The sequence below is a fragment of the Copadichromis virginalis genome, linkage group LG6 (assembly GCF_057382275.1).
Source record: "Copadichromis virginalis isolate Kocher_CV1m ecotype Utaka linkage group LG6, C_Virginalis_male_GT1.1, whole genome shotgun sequence".
NCBI classification, from domain to species: domain Eukaryota; kingdom Metazoa; phylum Chordata; class Actinopteri; order Cichliformes; family Cichlidae; genus Copadichromis; species Copadichromis virginalis.
Genome location: NC_140623.1, coordinates 24,541,759 through 24,559,301, shown reverse-complemented (window position 1 = coordinate 24,559,301; position 17,543 = coordinate 24,541,759). Strand labels below are relative to the sequence as shown.

Below are 17,543 nucleotides of genomic sequence, written 5' to 3'. Positions count from 1 at the left end.
CTAGATTTCCCTTTAGTGTTGTTAAAGACCTTGTACACTCAAAGGGAGATGTTCTAGTGTTGGGGATAGAAAAGGAGCAAATCAGATGCTCTCCGGGGATTTGGCTATTAAAATTAAACAAACTGAACAAAACTGGTTTCACAAACCAAGAATTTAGGAGTTAACACTTATTATGAAGCATTTATTGCTCTGACAATAACAGTGTTGGGGAAAAGACATACATCCTAATATTTATTTGATATTTGCCTAAAAACACTGAAGCTTGTAGAGGGCAATAAATAATTTTATTTCACTCTTCTAAGGTGGACGAGATCATGCTGACTTTGAAGCAAGCGTTCTCTGTGGCCGCCCTGCAGCAAAATGCAAAGACTCAGAGCCAGCAGTGTGACAGCTGCCCGATGCAGCAGCTCCACAGGCTTTGTGAGAGCATAGAAGGTAAGAAGGTGTCCTTAAAGCTATAAGTGGTGTCTCTATGTTGTAGATGTGTACAACTCTTTATATTTAGGCTTTTAGGACTGTCTAAGCTGCTGTATAACAAATCTCTAGTGAGACTAGGCTTGCTTGTAGTGTGTTTATATTCTGTATTTTCTTTATTTTCAGGTCTACACCCATCTAAAACTAAACTGGAGCTTCAAAAACATTTGGCCACTTTGGACAATGATGATCAAGCTTCAGTCTTTGAAAACACTATGGTAATGAGCCTGTTGTGCCTGTTGACCTGAAGGGCGCGGTGTAAATGTTTAAATTTCCCTTCAGGTGGTTGTAACATGAAAACTTCCTAGTAAGCAAGGTCATCGAAGTTTATCGTGGATAAATGAATGTGGATTCACAAGTTTTTTGAGGGGGATTCACAGAGATACATTTTTCTTTCTTCACAGATAATTTAAATTTTTCTGCCACCTCATTTCTCAGTTTTGCCTTTACAGTGTTTTTTTCTCTCTTCACCTTGCTTAGCTTTTTGCTTTGTTTTCAGTAATGGGCTTGAGTACTTTTAATGGGGTCTGCTGATGGTATTTATTGGAAGGGCAGGCACGTTAAAAGGAAACTGCCAGAGTAATAATGCAGATACATTGTGCTGTGTGACTTAGCTAACATCTGCTGGTGGTGTAGTAAAACTGCAACCCAACAGAGCTAAGCATGTCTTTATTAGCTCACTGTGCTGTAGGTGTTAATGTACCTCGATTTCACCATTTTTTGGGAACCAGGTGTAAAAATTATTTTCCAAATGTAAACTTCTGCAGATGAGTTCTCTGAAACTTACCAGCTTAAACAGACTTGTGATCAATTTTAGATTTTTCTTTTTTTCCAGTTGAAACTTTCCATTTCTCATAATAATTTTATATATATATATAAGTAGAATAGAATAGAATAATCCTTTAATTGTCCCACAAGGGGAAATGTGGTTGTATCAGCAGCAAAAAAACACACATATACAAAAAGAACAGGACACAGAACAGAAAACAAAAAACATAATTTTTACACATTTCCATCATTTATATATAATAAGTATATATAATATATACAAAAACTCATCAAATATATTGATTAATCTGTCTGTTTGTCCAGAGGGCTCGTCCTAAGAGTGATCAGGAAGAGAATGAGTTGATAATGGCTTCTTTGAGAAATCTGTATGAAGCGAGACAGAAGACCCATCAGCACACAGTGCAGAAGGAGAGCAAACAGGTACCTACTGGACACCCCTATGAAATACATATGCACTTCTGTAGCAGAACACACTCTTAAGTCCTACATTTCCTCTCTATTGTCATTATTGCTATGAAAGACTGGTCCTCTAAGGAAAGACAAAATTCCCTTTTTCTGACACACACAAATTGCCGTCATTGCATGCCTCTGAGGACCTCCCTTCCTCTCGCTCACTGTTGCTTTCTGTGTCTTTTCCTGTCTCTATGTGTATGTAGATGTGTGAGGATGTCGCTCCAGCTGTGGAGGCACAGCAGCAGAGTAGCAGCCGGCAGCGACTCGAGGAGTTCAAGAGCCGAGCCAAGCGCTCTCTCACTGAGTCCCTGGAGGGGATCTGGAAGGTAACAGTGCTGTTTCTGTTTTGGTTTGTGTGCAGAAGTATGTTCTGGTATGTGACTATATGCAAATTACATACCTGACCTTTTGGTTTGGTAAGAAGCAAATACAGTTGTTATAATAAATGTCTTTCTCCATGTGTGTGCTTCCCATGTTAATATGTAGGTGTTTAAAAAGTGCAAAACAGTGGGTACCTAACAATTCCCACTCCCACACTCCCAAAGAGTGCTACACCGTTGTAGTCATTTAGCTTAGCTTTTCCACATGCAAGAAGTGCTGTTATTTTATATAAATTGAAATAAATCGTGGCTGTACATTGATATTAATTCATAGGTAGGTGTTTGATTTTCAGTTTCAGGCTTTGGATATTTTTTTAAATTAAATGAGGACCTATAAACTATCAGACTAATTGCTTGCCATCCCTCTCACTTAGATAAAAAGCTCAATAGAACACATGAAGATAAGATAAAAAAAGCTTAGGACTTGGAGTGAAAACAAGCACAGCAAATATCTACTGACAGAGTGGCTCAGTTTACACATAAAGTGTAGTGAACAGTTCGGGGCTGAAATAAAGCTGAAAGTATAGATTATGCAAACCTGTATTAATATATTTTCATTATTTTATTCATTGTTTTTGCAGTGTAACAGGAAAAAAAGCAGCCCGTTAGGATGAGAGAGTTCATATTTATAATATTTATTTTTAGCAGTTTTTAGTCTTTACATATAGAGTAAAGCACTGAGAAATTGGTTGGGAAGGTTGTGTGTCTTGGTTTGTGATCTTTGCTCACAGGTAAAAACCATGTGTTTAACACACGTGTGTTTGTTAATGGCAGGGAAGCAGCAAGGCCAGAGCTCAAAGGGAGAACAGCGAGGGAAGTGAGAGCAGCTCATCTATTTGTACTGTCAACAGCAGCCAGGATCAGCCCTGTTTAGATGATCCTTTGCCTGCTCATCAGCGATCAACCAGCCCTCTCAGGTAAACGCTCCTATATGCAAAGGCTACCTCATATCTCGGGTTACTCAGTGCTTTAAAGGTGAGAACTTGTTCAAGTCAATATGGGGTGCTGTGTGTACATTAATGAGGAAAAAATGAACTTAAATGATTTTAGCAAAAGGCTGCAATAAAACAAAGAGTGTAAAATGTAAGGCGGTCTGAATACTTTCTGTACCCACTGTATACTCTCTGCTCAGCGGTACATTGGATTAAGTTTAAAATCACATTAAGCTTTCTCTCACTATGTGGTGCATATCATAAACTTAGACTTGTGTAGAAATTGTTGCATTCATGAATTTTTATTCCTTTCCTTTTTATTATCTTCAGGTGTCACAACTCAACAGGAGACCTGAAGCACACTGACACTTCTCTGCCGCTGTCACACTCTTCCTCCTCTTTATCCGGGGATGCTCAGCCACAGGGCTTCCGCCGCCGGGCCAGCACTTTCAGCCACCCTGCCACCCCCTCCTCAGCCGAATACTCACCGGAGCACATACTAATTCACCCACCACAGGACCACACTGCAGCTACCAAGCACAAGCTTGTGCGACACTACTCCGTCAGCACGGACACTCCCCACCAGAGCAAGTGAGTAGAGCATGTGAGTGTTTCTGTGTGTGTGTTTACAGATAGACTAGTAGAAATTTTATTTGGATAGTATTTGTTAAATTTTACTTTGTGCTTTCATACAGTTGACTGTAATAATAAGGCAACTTAATGAATATTATAAGATATCAAAACGTAATGAACATATAAAAGAGAAATAGTGCCACTTATTAATAACAGACAAATACAGTATGATTATTTGTGTCTTCAAGATGCGTACAATGTCATGTGTGTAAAGGAACTCGCTGCTATGAGAAATTTAGAAAAGGATTGGTTTTAGTATTTTATTTAATTTAGATATTTTTTATAGCTTAAAAAGTTGATGGTTATAGTGATGGTATTTTTACCTTGTGGTCTAACACCCTGTATCGGTTTACCTCAGTTCCCAGAATAAGGGTTGCAAAGCCAGTTTGGAGAGTACGCATCGCTTTGTCACTTTGAGAAAAAGATAATGAAACTATGGTATTTGCAAGTAGTAATGAAGCTGTGTGTGTGTGTGTTGTCGTTTAATACTGTGGTTCATCAAGTCTATGACAATGATGAGCAAGCAGTATCATCTTTTCCCAAACGTGTTAAGAGGATTTTTGTCATGTTTGAGTTTTCAGTGACACCAGCATATTTGTGTCAAAAGAAAGTGAAACTTGTACGTGGATTACTGCATCATTCCTCTTCCTGGATGTTGGCTTTACTTGCGCTCTATCTCAGCCTTCTGCAAACCTTTTTCTCAGTTTGTTTGTTTGTTTGTTTGTTTGTTTTTTAAATCTACATGTTTCTAACATTTTTCAGAGTTTGGTAAAAACATGTTCTAAGTGATTGATATCAAATGCAAATGATTTTACTCATATAGACCATATAGAGATAAAAACACAATATTCTGTAGTTTCATGCTTGACAAAAATCTTGTTTATATGATGCATATGCACTTATAGTCACATGTTTTTCTCCTAACTCTATACCGGTTACTCTGAAACTCTCCTTCTGTTTAAATACATTTGTCATTGCCCATTATATTCTTTACTTCCTCTCATTCTCTCTGCACTCGCACTGACTCTCAGACACGTCCCATGCAACTCTGCTCTTCCTCCTGCCCTTCCTTGTCCTTCGTCCCACTCTTCTCTCCTCCTTCATCCTCCTTCCTCACCTTCTTCTGGAGCCCGGCTCAGTAAAAGAAGGTGAGAATCTGTTTTTTAGTTTAACTAATGTTTTTCTTTGTGTTTTTAAATGCTCTCGTACTAACTTTTCATACCTTCCTGTAGTCTTGTGTTCTGTATTTTTCTGTAGTTCGCCATTCAGACAGAGACATGCTAAATCCATCCCTCATTTATAATCGCTGGGCTGTGTTCAGCTTTTTCCACCTCAGCAGAAAATGTCATCATGCTTTTGGTGATATCGATGGAATTACGTCTGCATGTCTCTGTTAGGATGCGATTCCACGATTGTTCTTTCATTTGTTTTTGCCTTCTGTTTATCGCCACCTGCATCTCAGTCCTCTGGGTGGTCTCCGTGCTCGTCTCCACTCCTCCTCATCTGTCCCTAATTTTCTGAAATTTCCATTTCTGGCCACTGTCCGAGAGAATGATTGCCCTGACCCAAAGAACAGGTACACACACACTCGTACCAAAAGTCAGTGTAAATGTCTGTTAGTAATAGCAAAGTCATAATCTGTACTTAAGATAAGATAAGATAAGATAAGATAACCTTTATTAGTCCCACACGTGGGAAATTTGTTTTGTCACAGCAGGAAGTGGACAGTGCAAAAGTTATGAGGCAAAAATTAGAATACAATAAGAATAAATACAGTACACAACTGTACAGAATAGAATAAAATAAAATACTATATACAGTAGAATAAAATAAAATAAATATACAATAAGATAAAAATAGAATACAAATACAAATACTATATACAACTGAGTAAAAATACAACGATGACAGAAAGGATTATTGCACTTAGTATTATTGCATATGTATGGATGTGTGTGCTTGATCAGTTAAAGTCTTTATTATGGAGTCTGACAGCAGTGGGGAGGAAAGACCTGCGAAATCTCTCCGTCCCACACCGTGGGTGCCGCAGTCTCCCACTGAAGGAGCTGCTCAGTGCTGTCACAGTCTGCTGCATGGGGTGGGAGATGTTGTCCATCAGGGATGACAGCTTAGCCGCCGTTCTCCTGTCACTCACCACCTCCACTGGGTCCAGGGGGCATCCTAGAACAGAGCTGGCCCTTCGGATCACCCTGTTCAGTCTCTTCCTGTCCCCAGCAGAGATGCTGCCGCCCCAGCAGACCACGCCATAAAAGATAGCAGAGACCACGCCATAAAAGATAGCAGAAGCCACAACAGAGTCATAGAATTTCTTCAGGAGTGGGCCCTCCACCCCAAACGACCTGAGTCTCCGCAGCAGGTACAGCCTGCTCTGCCCTTTCCTGTAGAGGGCGTCTGAGTTATGAGTCCAGTCCAGTCTATTGTTCAGATGAACACCAAGGTACCTGTAACTGTCCACAGCCTCAATGTCCATACCTTGGATGTTCAGTGGTTGCAGTGGAGAATGCTTGTGCCTGCGGAAGTCTACCACCAGTTCCTTGGTTTTACTGGCGTTGATCTGGAGGTAGTTCAGCTGGCACCAGTCCACAAAGTCTTGGGTCAGACCTCTGTACTCCTTGTCGTCCCCATCAGTGATGAGGCCGACTATTGCAGAGTCATCAGAGAACTTCTGCAGGAAGCACTGGGTGGAATTGTGGGAGAAGTCTGCAGTGTAGATGGTGAAGAGGAACGGAGCCAGAACCGTTCCCTGTGGGGCCCCCGTACTGCAGACGACCCTGTCCGACACACAGCCCTGAGTCCTCACATACTGTGGTCGGTCGGTGAGGTAGTCCAGGATCCAGGTAGTGAGGTGATGGTCCACTCCAGAGTTCACCAGCTTGTCCTTTAGAACCGAGGGAAGAATGGTGTTGAAGGCACTGGAGAAATCAAAGAACATGATTCTCACAGTGCTTCCAGCGGTCTCCAGGTGAGCGAGGGAACGATGTAGGAGGTGAATGACGGCATCATCCGCTCCAATGCCAGGCTGGTAGGCAAACTGAAGTGGGTCCAGTGATGAGCTTATTAGGCGCCGAAGCTGAGCCAGGACCAACCGCTCCAGGGTCTTCATCAGGTGGGATGTCAGAGCCACCGGCCTGTAGCTGTTGAGGTCCTTGGGGCGTGAAGTCTTTGGCACTGGTACAACACAGGAGGTTTTCCAGAGCTGTGGGACTCTTCCCAACCTCAGGCTCAGGTTGAAGAGGTGCTCCATCACCCCACACAGTTGGTCCGCGCAGGACCTGACGACCCTCGAGCTGATGCCATCTGGACCCGCTGCCTTCTTGCCATTAATCCTCCTCAGTTCCCTCCTAACCTGGGTGGTTGAGAGAGACAGGCTGGAGCCTTGTGTTGAGTGTGTATTGGATGCTGTTGTTGGGGGTGGGGGGGAGTGAGCAGGGTGAATAGAGGAGGTGTGAAGTGTCTGAGGTGGAACAGCAGCAGTGGGGGTGGGTGAGTCTGCAGCCAATGTTGCAGACTGCCTCATGGCTGAGTCAAATCTGTTGAAGAAATGATTCAGTTCATTAGCCCATCTCACATCCCTCCCAGGCAGAGAGTTCTGCTGTTTGTGGCCCGAGATGGTTCTGAGGCCTCTCCAGACTTCACCAACGTTGTTTTGTTGAAGCTGGTTCTCCATCTTCTGCCTGTAGCTCTCCTTCCCATTCCTTATCAGTCCCCTCAGCTCTCTCTGCACCCTTTTCAACTCCTCTTTGTCTCTGGATTTGAAGGCCCTCCTCTTCTGCTTGAGGACGGTTTTAATTTCTGGGGTAATCCAAGGTTTGTTGTTGGAGAAACACCGTACAGTCCTGGTAGGTACAGTGTTATCCACACAGAAGTTTATATAGTCAGTAATGCATGTAGTAAGGCTGTCGATGTCCTCACCGTGGTCATCACAAATCACCTCCCACACAGTCGACTCAAAACAATCCTTAAGAGCCTCCTCGCTCTCCTCTGACCATCTCTGTACTGTGCGGGTGGCTGGTGGCTCCCTGCGCACTAAGGGCTCATACACAGGGACAAGGTGCACCAGGTTGTGATCAGATCTGCCCAGGGGAGGGAGAGGTGATGAACTGTATGCCTCATCTGCATTGGCATACAGTAAGTCCAGTGTTTTATTGACTCTGGTTGGGCAGGTCACATACTGGGTGAAGGTGGGCAGTGTGGAGTCCAGTGAGGCATGATTGAAGTCCCCTGATATTATGAGAAGGGCTCTCGGTGATTGTGTTTGCAGTCTGCTGACCACAGAGTGGAGAGAGTCACAGGCTGAGTCACAGGCTGCATCCGCTTCTGGTTTCATACAGTCTTTGAAGTGGTTTTGATATGTGTACATGCACATGCATGCATACATGTATGTGTAAAAAGTAAGTTCTATCTATCTATTGACTGTTTATCAGGGCACATCTGTAACTACATCTCTGTATTTGGGTGTTTGTGCTGTCAGTGATGTAGTGGCGCTTTCCACACCAAGTGCAGCTGGTGGGGTCGGGGAAAGCCCTCAGCGCAGCCGCCGCCACTCGTGGAGGCAGCAGATCTTCTTGCGGGTCGCTACTCCTCAGAAAGGCACAGACTCCATCGGTAAGGGACACCCACACACACTTAAAACTTTTGAAATCATGGTTAAAGACATAATTCACTTCATGCTGGACCCCTCATTGTTCTTGAGACTGTAGATAACCCCAACATGCTGTGTTGTCATCATGCTCTAAAAAGCAATTCTTGTGTGAAATTAGTTGTATTCCTGTTTATCTTTGGTATATTAGTCTGTCTAATGGCTAATGTAAATTTTAACTTTGGATCCACTTCTAAGCTGAGAACAGAAAAGCTGACAGCGGCTTGCAAAGCTGAAAGTGAAAACACACTCCATAAAGAGTGTGTGTACATGCTTTTCTTTGCTAAAGCCCAGGTTTCTTAAGCATGACAAATTAGCATGAGGCTAACAAATGCGCTGATGGAGTAGAAAATTATGTGGGTGATCAACTAACAGTATGCTGATTTATATAAACATGACACAGCCACTTCATGTAATGACCAATGCATTCTAGCAATTGCAAATTACCAGGCTGAAAATGAGCAGAACTGATGAGGGAGTGAGTAATGTCTTTACAAAAAGTACTTTTTTTTCCTGCTGTAAATGAAATTGCTGGAGAGGGGTACAAGTGTGTGTTACTAGAGCAAGACTTTTAGCACACTAAAAGTCAAACCTTTTGTGTGTGCACACTGCTGAGTAAAGATAAAGGACAAAGTTTTGTGTAGAAATGACAAAACATATGACAAAAAAAAACAGGGTCAAAGCTTAGGCTTAACATTCTCTGTTCCCAGTTTGCACTCGCATTCTTAACCTCTCCACCTGCCATTTCAGATACACAAACATTCATAGGAGAAACTGTCACAGGAACATGAACATTTGTAGATAAATTGTTTCCTATTAAACCTGACTCAATTGAAGTACCTTGCTTACTGCATACCTTAGTAAATCACGTTATTCAGTTTAATAGTTTTTGCTAGTCTAAACAGGAAGCTCATATGCAAAACTGAGACTGCGCTGCTTCAGTAAGCTGTTACTACACTGTTATTAAATCTGCTCCTGCGGTGCAGACACAAAGCATTTCCACTGTGTGTCACTCTTTCATTTAGTTTTATGCTAAGAACTCTCAGAAGAGTTGAAGGCAGAGATTCATAACTTAAACGTAACTCCCTATCTGTTTATCATAACAGTTTTAATTTCTCATCTCCTCCATTTTGGGGAAGCAGTATACTTTTTATTACTTCTTTATTATTATTATTATTTTTTTTTTACCTACGGAAGTCATGCATTAAACATATATTTATATTATATTTAGTTAATCACAGCTATATTTGTTGTTATGTAGGGCTGTAATGAATTGATTATACTAACAGTTGTTGGCAAAGCCCCAGACCTTTGATATCATCAGTAAATTGATCAGTAAACTGAGCAAATAGTACCCAGAAACCTCTTTCTTGATGTTGAAGTGATACTTTCTAAAATGTAAGGTGAAACTAAGAATTTGTGATATATTCATGTACTTTTTATTTGTTTTGGTTTTGGTTTTTTTTACAAATCCAGTATTGGCACTAGATCAGTGGTCCCCAACCTTTTTTGCGCCACAGACTGGTTTTTGTCTGACAATATTTTCAAGGACCGGCCTTTAAGGTGTCGTGAACAAATACAACAAAATAAAACCGATACCAAAAAAAGACGATTCATTCATAACACAAGGGAACAGACCCAGGAAACCGAGTCAACGATAAAAACGATAAAAAAATAATTTAAAAAAACAAACCGCTAAAACCGATAAAAACTCTGAAAACCATCAATTTCATACCCAAGCCTCAACGGTACTAAATGACTCACGGACAGGTACCAGTCTGTGGCCCGGGGATTGGGGACAGCTGCACTAGATGATTATTCTGGTGGAGTGTTAATTTTGTGTTACTGCAGTATAAATTTCTTCACTAATGCTGCTGGTTGATTATTTGAATGCTTGAAAATGAAGATTTGCCTAAAAGCTTGAAAACCTTGAGCAAACAGTTGTAATTGTTGCCTGGGAAATGACAGCTCTTGTCAAATACCGTCAAGGTATGATGGTTACAAGTAGAAAACTGTATAACTTTGGGTAGTGAACAGTTACTTTGACTTCAGATAACTTTGAAATATCAATCACAACATATGTTGACATAAAAATGCCTGTATTTCAGCTTGTGGACATGTCTTAATCATGCTAGTGCTTGCAAGTCTTTGGATTCTGTGTCATAATTATATGTACAGTGCACTCAGGACAGAAGAAGTGTTGACAGTTGAGATTGTTGAGCTTCTCACACTGTAATGCCAGTAAGCACCGAGCAGGAAAGAAGCATGATCCATGTGAGCTGATATAAAACCGTTTTCTCACACAGTGCATTTTATTTACAAAAAGAAGTGTTTTCTGTACTTTGTTATGTCAGTGTTCATTTTGTGTTATTGGAAGACTTGGACTAACAGGGTGTACACTGTTTCTTTCAGTAACATGCATGCATGCATTATTATGATTTTATTTTGTTTTTATGTCCACTGACTCCTTGATTCATCAGCTAATTGCTAAATTGCTGCTTTTCAAAAACTCATTGAGAATAACTAGTTTCACTAGTTTCCACTAGCGGTGTCCTACACTCCCATGTTGTTTGGACATGTATGTGCAGCACATAATGTGTTGTTAACTAGAATGCCTGTTGGTTGTTTTGTCTAGATAAATTATTAAAATGTTAACTAAGTGGCCCTCAAGATCTAACCACTGGGGGGTGCCAAAGATCACATTTCCCAATGTTACGCTTTGTGGCTTTAACGGCACATTACAGCTACAAAGATTTCCATACAGTTAAATAATACCTCCCTGGTGCACCTTCAGCAATATTTAAATCCTCACAAAGGTGGTATTCTTCTCAGGAGTAAGTAACATTATGTAGTTTTCCTATTATTATGTTGACTCGTGCACACGCCCAACTGGAGTCTGTTGGGTGGATATTGTATTTCATAAAATCAGATTGGTATGTTGGACTAATGTGGTTGTTTTCTTCACTTTAACACTGAATGTGCAGAGACTGGTGAAGTCTGTCTTTCTGCATGAATTTGCCCTGTAATTGAAGCATGTTAAATGTTTCAGTTAATGAAATGTGCAGCCAAAGTTTACTTTGACGCTCAACTGCAAGCAAGTGAAGGGAAAAACAGGGCTTTTTTTTTTTTTTAACAAGTCAATGTGATGGGCTTTGTGCTGGCTGAATGCAGTGCTAAACTTGTTGGGTGTGTATTTATGTGTGTGCGTAGATGCATGAGGTCATGGGCGTGGTGTGTGTGTGTGTGTGTTTTGCTGGAAGTGGCAGTGTGTCTCAAGGTCATGTTGACAGTCCATACATAGACAGCGCCAGAGGAAAGCGCCAGCCTTGTTGACCCACTTTGCATGGTGTGTGTGTGTGTGTGTGTGTGTGTGTGTGTGCACACTGCAACCTGGTTCTGACCAGGTTGTTTGCACAGGGAGTGGATTGTGCCACTTTGTGCCAGAGTGTGTGTGTGTGTGTGTGTGTGTGTTTGTGTTTTTATGTTATTATGAGGAATATGCAGTACCATAGTGTTAGTTGGGGTAAGTAGGCGGGGAATTAATGTCATCAAGTATTGCAGTTTGAAAGTTTGACATTTTTTCACCTAAAGACAAATTGTCACCAGTCTTCTGCTGAAACTGCAGCAGTTGTCTCTCTCTAGTAAGAAACATGAATCTGTTAAGAGAGTTGTGCGCGCGCGTGTGAGTGTCTTAGTGTCTTTCTGTGTGTGTCAGCCATGAGTTTGCTTTGTCTTCACCTCTTTTATAACTGAAGAGCCATAAATTTGTGTGGTGACTCGGCTGGTTTCAGCATGTCTTAGAAACAGATGATCACTCCACAAATATAAGACTCGTTTTACACAAAGCCCGCCATTGTGGTGTGCGTGAGTGTTTTTTGTAGTATTGAAAGGATGACCTTTACATATTTATTTATTTTTTTTCCTCAGAAGAGTCTTTGACAAGATAAGCATCAGATTTACATACCTAAGTTAGGCTAAGGTATGTGTGTACGTGTGTATTTTAGTGATCAGGATCAATCGTGATATTCCCGCGAACTGAAAGAGAAGTGCGATCTGGATAGTTGGTATGTCGCTCCTCTAAACAACACAGGGTATTTTGAGGTTTGGGATCCACCCTGTACTTTGAGGTGGAGTCACACAAACGCTTTTTTTTTTTTTTTTTTTTTTACTGTCTGTGTGTTGCACCCAACTGTGTCAAATATATCTATGTTTAGCATTTTCTTGTTGTTTTGCATGAGTGTCCGTGAGGTTCACCGAAAGAGAGAGAAAGAAGAGAGAGAGAGGGGTCTGGAAGGCTACTTGAATTTTTTTTAGAGACGATGATTTTGTTCCTTTTTATACCAACACGTTTGAAAGTAAGAAGAAGTTGACACTCGCCTCTGTCAGGTATGAACAAAAGTTTTGTTCATACCTGTAAACAAAGTGAAGTGTTGAACAAATGTAAATGAAGTGTAAATGAAATGTAAATTTCTTGCTTATTGTCATTGCTAATGGTGAAAGAATCACAACACATCTAACACACAAACCCAGAACTGTGGGTCTGAATCTAATCGGAAGGCCTTCAGTTCTTAAACGGCGTGTTATCTGCTAGTCCAGATGAAGGAATGTGAATGTGCTGCTCATAAATGTTTTTATTAATAAGCTTCTAACTCCAGAAGATATTTGTGATTGTTTCATTTTAAATTGAAATGACTTGGAGTGTTTATTGCTTTTTTTTTTGCTCAACAAAACTGTTTTTAAAGATACATTTCTCAATCTAAATTAAGATCTTTTTTTACATTTGCTACAGTAAACATCTTGTGCAACATAATCTAATGTAAACTAATATGATAATCTTTTAAATGTCTTTAAGATGGGTCTGATGCCTGTCAGGTTGTGGCCCAGATCGTGGGTGGAGGATCTGGGGACTCGGCGATGAGACCGGTGCCTGAGGAGAAGACGAAGAGAACCAAAGAGGAGCTGAGGGATCTCTGGAAGAAGGCCATCCTGCAGCAGATTCTCCTGCAGAGGATGGAGAGAGAGAACCAGAAGCTACAAGGTGAGCTGGATGAATAAAGGGATTTTTTTTTTTTTTTTTAAAACAGATACACGCAATGAGCCCACACTGACTTTTGAGATTTATTCATATTTACAAGTAACAACTCTTAAAAAATAGCCCTAAACAGAGAAGTTAAAATAAACTTCCCTACAGTGAGACATATAATCAAACTTTGCTATCGCATTTCACAGTGTTGTGGTGTTCAGCCCGTAATCTACACAGCAGCTACTCAAGCATCCTGTTGAGGTGGAGAAAAAACTTCAATGTTTGCCTGAATTTGAGATGTACACATCAAAACGAAATGCACACAAAATAGAAAAACTGGATGAGCCAAATGGTGCTTTATTGCTGTGAAAAAGTGTTTTATTAGCCCTTAACTCTAAAATTTTTGAGGTGTGTTAAATATTACTGCAGTTCTGTCTGAATTCGCTCTGTCTACATGATAACATGCAGGTACTGTTTGTTTCACGTGGCTCATCGGTAGTCATTGACTACACGATGAGTTGGTTTCTCTGGAAGCTAAAAAGTAGGACGAGTCTTTGTTTAAGACACTGGCAACACGCCTTTCCAAATGCATGCTCTTAAAGCTTTGCAAATTGAGTATACACCTACTTTTCTTTATTTAAAATCACAAACCACAAATGATCAAGTTATATAACAAGTTATTGCATGTGTGTGCGCGCGCGCGCCCAAAAGTGCTTCCTGGTAGGCACATCTATGGGTGTGCCAAGTGCGCCACCTTTTTCCTGACCCAGTTGGCTCATATCTACACCCATCTAGCCATGTGTCATACCTCTGCCTCTATTTATGAACCATAAATTGACAAGCACATGGTGCTAGATTAACGAATGAAGGTCAATATTGATGTAAGAAAAAGAAAATACAGTTGGGACCACAGCCTCACAATTCTGCCTCACGCAGACACTCTGATCGCACTACACAAACACACACCAATCCAAACATTGCCAGCGTGTGGCGGCTTTCTTGGCGCTCTGTAGATTTATTGTGTTTTAGTCTCCCACAGCGTGCACTCCACCTTTCTGTCCGTTATTTGTCAGGGTGGAGCCCGACTCCGTATCCTCCATTCTATGAGTTTATCTCTCTCGCTGCCGCCTGGTTTGTGGGTCAACTATGAAAACACGCGCGTGCACGTCCATCCATGTGTGCGTATCTTTGTCAGCTCCAGGGTGGGTTATCCTATCCTGTTGTGTTTTATCAAGGGTGGAGTTTTCCGGCAGCAGTGAAAGAGAAAGAAAAGAAAGTAGGAGACAAGGAGAAGGCTAGACAGAGGAAAGAGAAGGAGCGCTAGCTGGGCTCCTGCCAGTGTGCCACTCCTGAGTGACGAGACACTGCTTGCTCTGAACAGATGATAAGACAGATGGCATGGCCACAGCCTCAGCATCTATTCTTACTATGGGTGTGTCAGCTATCTGCTCCGTCCAAGTTTTTTCCCATTAATCTAGATTATGCCTTCCAGGTCATTCCTCTACATTTCTGATTTATGTCCCATAAAAGGTATTCATACAGCTTTTTTTCAGTTTTTTTCCTTAGACCGTTTATTTTGTGAGTTCAAAGCAGCCCTAAAATTACATTTCTTAGTTTGTTTAATAACATTGTGCTGCTAGTCTTTTTCTTTCTTTTTTTTTTTTTTTTTTTTTAATATTCATTCAGCCTTTTTTCCTCTTACACCTTATTTTCCTAGAGTCCTTTGCAGTGCCGGCTGCGATGGGTGGCCTCCTGTCTCTGTCTCTGTCCTCCTGTAATGATGATATCACTCTCCCGAGCGCAGCCAAGCTGCAGCTGGTCACTGGGTGGACACCACATTTGAACGGAAAGGGTGGGGGCGTCCACAGGGGAAGAGGGAGGGGGTGGTGGTGGGACTATACAGACATGGGATTGACTGAGAAGAAAAAAGAGAGAAGACATGGGTTTTGGGCTAAGAGATTTGGGGAGGGAGAGAGGAAGGGTGTTGTCATAGAGAGAGGAACAGATGAGGGGTGCTGGGTGTGCCCTCACCTTCTTTGATCACTGGTGTCAACATGTTGCAACGGAATTCAGTTTGTGTTTTTCTGTTTGGTTTGTAAACTGTACTAACCTGAAAGTCCAGTGGGAGGTTTTCCTTTACATCGAACCAAAAAAGACAAACAAAAAAGTTTCATAAATAAAGGGGATGTTGCAATTATGTACGTCTCCAGTTATTGCTAATTAGAACGTGTGTGTCTCCATGTGAAAATTAAGGCATCCTCGGGGTATTTTTTTTGACTGTGGGTCGTAAACAAGAGCTGTGTCTTTCATAGCTTAGAGCAACACTTTCTGTACTAACTGAAGGGATCTATTGAGAATTCCAGCTACAGGATGTTGCAGAGGGTCGGACAGACAGCTGTGGTCTTATGTTCCTTTGAAGGGGTTGCAAAGAAAACACCCATAGAAGCAGATCTAGTGACAGTAAAGTTTCTATAATCAGCATGGTTAAGCACAGTAGAGTAAATTGCACTCTGGATGCCATGTAAAGGGGACACTTTCCTTAAAGAACCTGAAGAGTCATCAAGCAAGTTGTCACCGCTGTTTAGTGATTTTCTTTTCTTTTCACTCACTATCACCTGTATCTTCTGACCTTTGCTGAGAAGTGTATTAATGCAGTGCAGCTGCATGTTTCTGCTCATCACTTTGCCACAACAAAGAGCGAACGAAAGTCAGGATTAGTAATTTATCAAAGTGCACGGGTGCTATGTGAGGCTCATTTTAATACGCAAAACCAAACTGAAATCGATAGCGCATAATTCCGAGAGTTTTGAGCAGCGCACATAATGATGAGATGATGGGCTCAAATAGTTCTCAGAAACCGAGTCCTAACACCTCAGCTCCACCAGCAAACGCACAGTGTTGTTGCTTTTTCTCACATGTGTTGTTTGTGTGTTTGTGTTTGTAGCATCAGAGAACGATCTGCAGAACAAGCGCCTGAAGTTGGACTATGAAGAAATCACTCCGTGTCTGAAGGAGGTCACGCTGGTGTGGGAGAAAATGCTAGGAACTCCCGGGAGGGCAAAGGTCAAATTTGACGCCGAGACCATACATACTGCAGTTGCACAAGGTACATACTTGGCTCCACAAACACATGCTCTATATCAGTTCCTCCTGTAAATGTTTATTCTTCTTAAAATCAGCAGAGATTTTCAAATATTGACCAAACCTTAACGCACAAAGCTCCAAAAACTGTAACTTATCTTCATAACTGTTTTTTAAAATGTGGCAAAAGCAAGGTGACTGAATTCCATGAGGCATTCTACTCACTGTTTTTGGGCACAGTGAACTCGGTGTCTATTCCCTTTGACATTTTTATCTCTGGTGCGTGTCTCTAATCATCAGGCCTTTTTGTTCTGTCCATTTTCTAGTATCAGCATGTTCTGCAGCGTGGACAGGAAGGTTATCTACTGTGCACACGGCCTCGAACAACGAGTCCAACACACGTATTTACACACAGAAAGGTCACCATATAACAAATAGCAGTCTGAGAACCTGGTGAATTAGGGATACAAGCTGGATAATCCATCTGAGAGGAAGCTGAGAGTAAATTTTACATGCAAGAAGCGGGCAAGCGGTGATTGAACGATGCTCGGGATATTAGTAGATTAAAATTATGATGGAGACAACTTCTGTTACTAAGTTCTACAGGCATGTACAAATAGTTAATAACTCAAGAAGGGTAGAAATCCCTTTGGACATGGCGGACGCGTTTCACTCAACATGGTAGCGTTCTGTCCCACGTTTGTCCTCATCACCCTCTCCTTCCTTTATCGTTGTCTGGCAGGTGTCCCAAGGCAACACAGAGGAGAGATCTGGAAGTTTCTCGCCGAACAGTACCGGTTAACACAGACAGTCCCTTCCCGGCCCCCTTCTAATCACACTCCATACAAAGAGCTGCTGAAACAACTCACCTCACAGCAACATGCCATCCTCATCGACCTGGGTAATGCATCCACGGTTAACATGCAGGGTTAAACTGCGTGTGGGTTATCTAAATGTGCCTGGTACATTCGCTTTCCCATGTCGTCAATGTCACAAAAGTGATTTTTAACAATGTGTATATTTTACGAATCGCAGTCTAATTCAAAACAGTAAATAAATAAACACATTTTATGTCATCAGTTAAGTCTAATAACTTTAGTCTAATTGCAGTCGTTGTA

The 17,543-nt window shown here is 41.4% G+C and overlaps 1 protein-coding gene across 1 annotated transcript in view; it reads left to right on the top strand.

Moving 5' to 3' along the window:
- tbc1d1 (TBC1 (tre-2/USP6, BUB2, cdc16) domain family, member 1) overlaps window positions 1–17,543 on the top strand; it is a 55,055-nt gene that overhangs the window by 23,815 nt on the left and 13,697 nt on the right. Inside the window, exons 6-17 of the mRNA XM_085459395.1 lie at window positions 303–435; window positions 601–692; window positions 1,567–1,683; window positions 1,920–2,042; window positions 2,871–3,013; window positions 3,359–3,619; window positions 4,693–4,809; window positions 5,124–5,237; window positions 8,154–8,287; window positions 13,174–13,359; window positions 16,289–16,450; window positions 17,168–17,326. Coding sequence (XP_085315521.1) covers window positions 303–435; window positions 601–692; window positions 1,567–1,683; window positions 1,920–2,042; window positions 2,871–3,013; window positions 3,359–3,619; window positions 4,693–4,809; window positions 5,124–5,237; window positions 8,154–8,287; window positions 13,174–13,359; window positions 16,289–16,450; window positions 17,168–17,326 — 1,741 coding nt within the window. The remainder of the gene's footprint in view (window positions 1–302; window positions 436–600; window positions 693–1,566; window positions 1,684–1,919; window positions 2,043–2,870; window positions 3,014–3,358; window positions 3,620–4,692; window positions 4,810–5,123; window positions 5,238–8,153; window positions 8,288–13,173; window positions 13,360–16,288; window positions 16,451–17,167; window positions 17,327–17,543) is intronic.